General features: G+C 36.1%; 1 protein-coding gene across 1 annotated transcript; it reads right to left on the bottom strand.

Annotated features, from left to right (window-relative positions):
• Positions 1–947: 947 nt before the first annotated feature.
• LOC134738144 (large ribosomal subunit protein uL11-like) lies at positions 948–2,455 on the bottom strand. The gene has a single exon (XM_063651585.1). It carries the CDS (start codon positions 1,482–1,484, stop codon positions 987–989), a length of 498 nt encoding a protein of 165 aa, XP_063507655.1. The 5' UTR covers positions 1,485–2,455; the 3' UTR covers positions 948–986.
• Between the last annotated feature and the right edge of the window lie 912 nt (positions 2,456–3,367).

The raw sequence follows: 3,367 nt of genomic DNA, 5'->3' as shown, positions 1-3,367 counted from the left end.
TAGGCATAGATTATTGAATAAAAATGACGATTAAAAATCCAGGTCCAAAGAGCATAGAATTTGAGTAGCACTTTAGGAAAAAAAAAGTAGTAATTGATCTTGCTACTCTTATATTTTCAATATTTAAAAAAAATTAAATTCACTTTTAGAATTATATAGAAATTACTGTATCTTCTTATCATTTTTAATTAAGAATACTTAATAATTATTTTAAGTAAATTCTGAAATATCATATTATAGCCCCTTATGCTTTTGCAACACTTTTCTCAAAATACTCATTTGAAATAACAAATTTTGATTGTTGTTATTTATAGACAAGGTCTCTCAATAGGACATGATGAATCCTGAACGCAAAACCATTTCTTTTGATTTCAAATCCGATGTTTCTACAAGGAATTTAATAATATGCAGTTACTAACCTCTGATTCATCTATAAGGCAGCCCAAAACGTTTTAAAAATAAAAAAGTAAAATCAGTGATCCATTAATTGTGAAATGTTGAGTATTTCCCCTAACTAATGAAGAATTTCCTGATATTTATAGCTGCAGCACAGTCAGTCAACCTACCATGATTTATAACATCAGCAAATTCTGACCAAACTCATTGATTCATCCTCTCATTGATTATGGCATCTGGACAATGTATTAACTCCTTATGCAATCCAACCAGTTTCCCTATGCTACAGATCAGATGTTTACACGAAGGTACTGAGAAAAAGTATCTGGAGTCCTGATTCCTAGTACAGTCTATGCCACCACTAAGGCTATGACCTTGGGCAAGTCTTTTCACATCCTGAAACTTATTTGTAAAATTACATAACTACTGAGTAAAGCATATCACAGGAAACGAAAGGATCCAGCTACAAAAACTATATAATCCTATGTGTGTCATGGGGCCAGTCACACAGTAATTTTTCTTTTTCTTTTTTTTTTTTTTTTTTTCACCAGTTGTCAAATGATCCTTTATTGAAATATTTTCCTTTGTGCTTAACTGGCTGGGCATTCCACAGCACCACTATTGATGTCATCTATGATGTCATGAGGGTGGCGGCCATCAACATTACAGCCCACAGACTGGGCAGTCCCCAGGATCTCTTTAATGGTTCCAGAGAGTTCTCTGGCTAAGGATCGGTGCCGCATCTGTCGAGCAATGTTGACGATCTCATCAAAAGTGATATTCCCACTGTGTTTAATGTTTTTCTGTTTCTTTCTGTCTCTTGGTGGTTCCTTGAGGGCTTTGATGATCACGGCAGAGGCAGAAGGCACCACCTCAATCTGGGCCTGTCTGTTCTGAATGGTCAGTTTCACTGTAATCCTCAGGCCCTTCCAGTCACCTGTTGCCTCGGCAATGTCATCACCAACCTTTTTTGGAGACAGACCCAGGGGGCCGATCTTGGGGGCCAGGGCAGAAGTGGCACCGAGTTCACCTCCGGTGCACCTCAGGTATACGACTTTGATCTCGTTGGGGTCGAACTTCGGCGGCATGGTGGAGGCGGCTGGTGTCGGATGAACCTGGATTCGGGACGACCGAAGAAAGTTGCACCTTGGCCTCCTCCGAGCCGAAAGCCGAGAGCAGTAATTTTTCAATAAATATATTATGAGTGAATAAATGAGGAAGCACAGAAAACAATGAAAACATTCTAATTCCTGAAATCTACTTGGAAATGTTTGGGTTTAGATGCCCTTATTTATACTGCATCGATCTCAGTAAGTGGAAAGTGGTAATTGTGGTATAATGGCATTATTATAACAGAAAATAAGCAGTTCTAAGTGAAAGGAAGGACGATAAAGATAGAAAATTTTAAAATAGTTGAAAAAATATCTAAAGGATACTAAGCTTAATACCTGGCTGATGAAATAATCTGTACAACAAACCCCCATAACACAAGTTTACTTATGTAGCAAACCTGTGCTTATACCCCTGAACTTAAAAGTTAAGAAAGAAAAATATAGACATAATTCACTTAATTTTGCCACCTGTCCACAAGTATAGGAAAATTTTATAAGATGAATATATGGTTATGTGAAATAAGTAAACATAAAATAAGTACAATCAATAATTATTAAGAGTGCATTTAATAATTGGTATTTATTTTGTTTACTTACCTAGCCAATCAGCTATCAAGCTAGGAATTACTTTCCTATGGCTCACTTTTGCCTAAAGGAAATACCTGGATTCCATAGCATGACATTTAAGACCTTTCACAACTACTACTTCAACCTCATATTTAGGCATCCTTTTGCCCTTGTTAAACACTAAACTGAGACACCATAAAATTTTAAAGAATTTATTTGAGCAAATAATAATTCAAGAATCAGGCAACCACAAACTGGAAGTGGTTTGGGAGCGCTGCCAAGGGAATACAAGAGGAAGGTTTTTATAAGGCAAACAGAAATAAAGCAAAGAAAATATTTGATTGGTTACAGTTATACAGTTGCCTTATTTGATCTATCTTGCTGGAAAGTCCCTTGTTATAAAAATTAGTTGGTGGCTTCTGATTTGTTATCCTTAAGTTTTATTTTTCTCAGCGGCATATACAAGAAGTAGCCCAAGTTAAGTGTTGCTTATACTTGCAAATTAAGCAAGACTAAGGTCACTTATGAGGCATAACAGGCTTTGTCTCTCCAGGCATTCTTTAGGCCTTGTCTCCATTTTAATTTTCTTTAACATTCTCAGTAGCCATAATTTAACCATAGCAAACTACAGCTTCCTCCAAGGCATGCACTTTTAATTCTTCATGCTCTGTTCATACCCTCCGCTTTTATCTGAAATGCACCTTCAACTTATCTACCTGGAAGATCCTTATGTATTCTTCAGATCCAGACTGTAAGTCACTAGTTTTATTAATTTTTCTTGGCCAGTGCATATTTTATTGCAAATTCATCTAAGTATCTATTACCTCATAATTAGTTCACATAATGAGTTTAATTTGTTGAGTTACTATTTAGGTAAACTACTTGGACTGCATTGAAACCCTTCAAATGCCATTGCTTAGTAAGCAACAAGTATTCACCATTCCATTAACTTCCAGACTTGTGTTCTGCCAAAAGAACAGACTAAGCAAAACTGCTTAGGGTAATAAAGGAGATCTATAGAGTGAGGAAAAAGCAGAGAAATGAGGTGGTCAAGAGAATGGAGAAACCCTGGAGAAACGAACATATATATACCTACTGAAGAAATTCACTAAGTTTCTAGTATGAGTTGGTCTAGTATGAGTGATCTTCCCCACTAAATCTTTAGTAAATTATTTCTTATTAAGGCCTTTTAAAATTGGATAAGTTTAGAAGAGAGGTATAACAACATACTGACTGCATTCCAAAATGACTCAAAAAGTGAAAGAAGACTGTCAACGAGAGCTCTGCCATCT

The sequence above is a fragment of the Pongo pygmaeus genome, chromosome 15, assembly GCF_028885625.2.
Source record: "Pongo pygmaeus isolate AG05252 chromosome 15, NHGRI_mPonPyg2-v2.0_pri, whole genome shotgun sequence".
NCBI lineage: Eukaryota > Metazoa > Chordata > Mammalia > Primates > Hominidae > Pongo > Pongo pygmaeus.
This window is presented reverse-complemented; position numbering and strand designations above follow the sequence as displayed.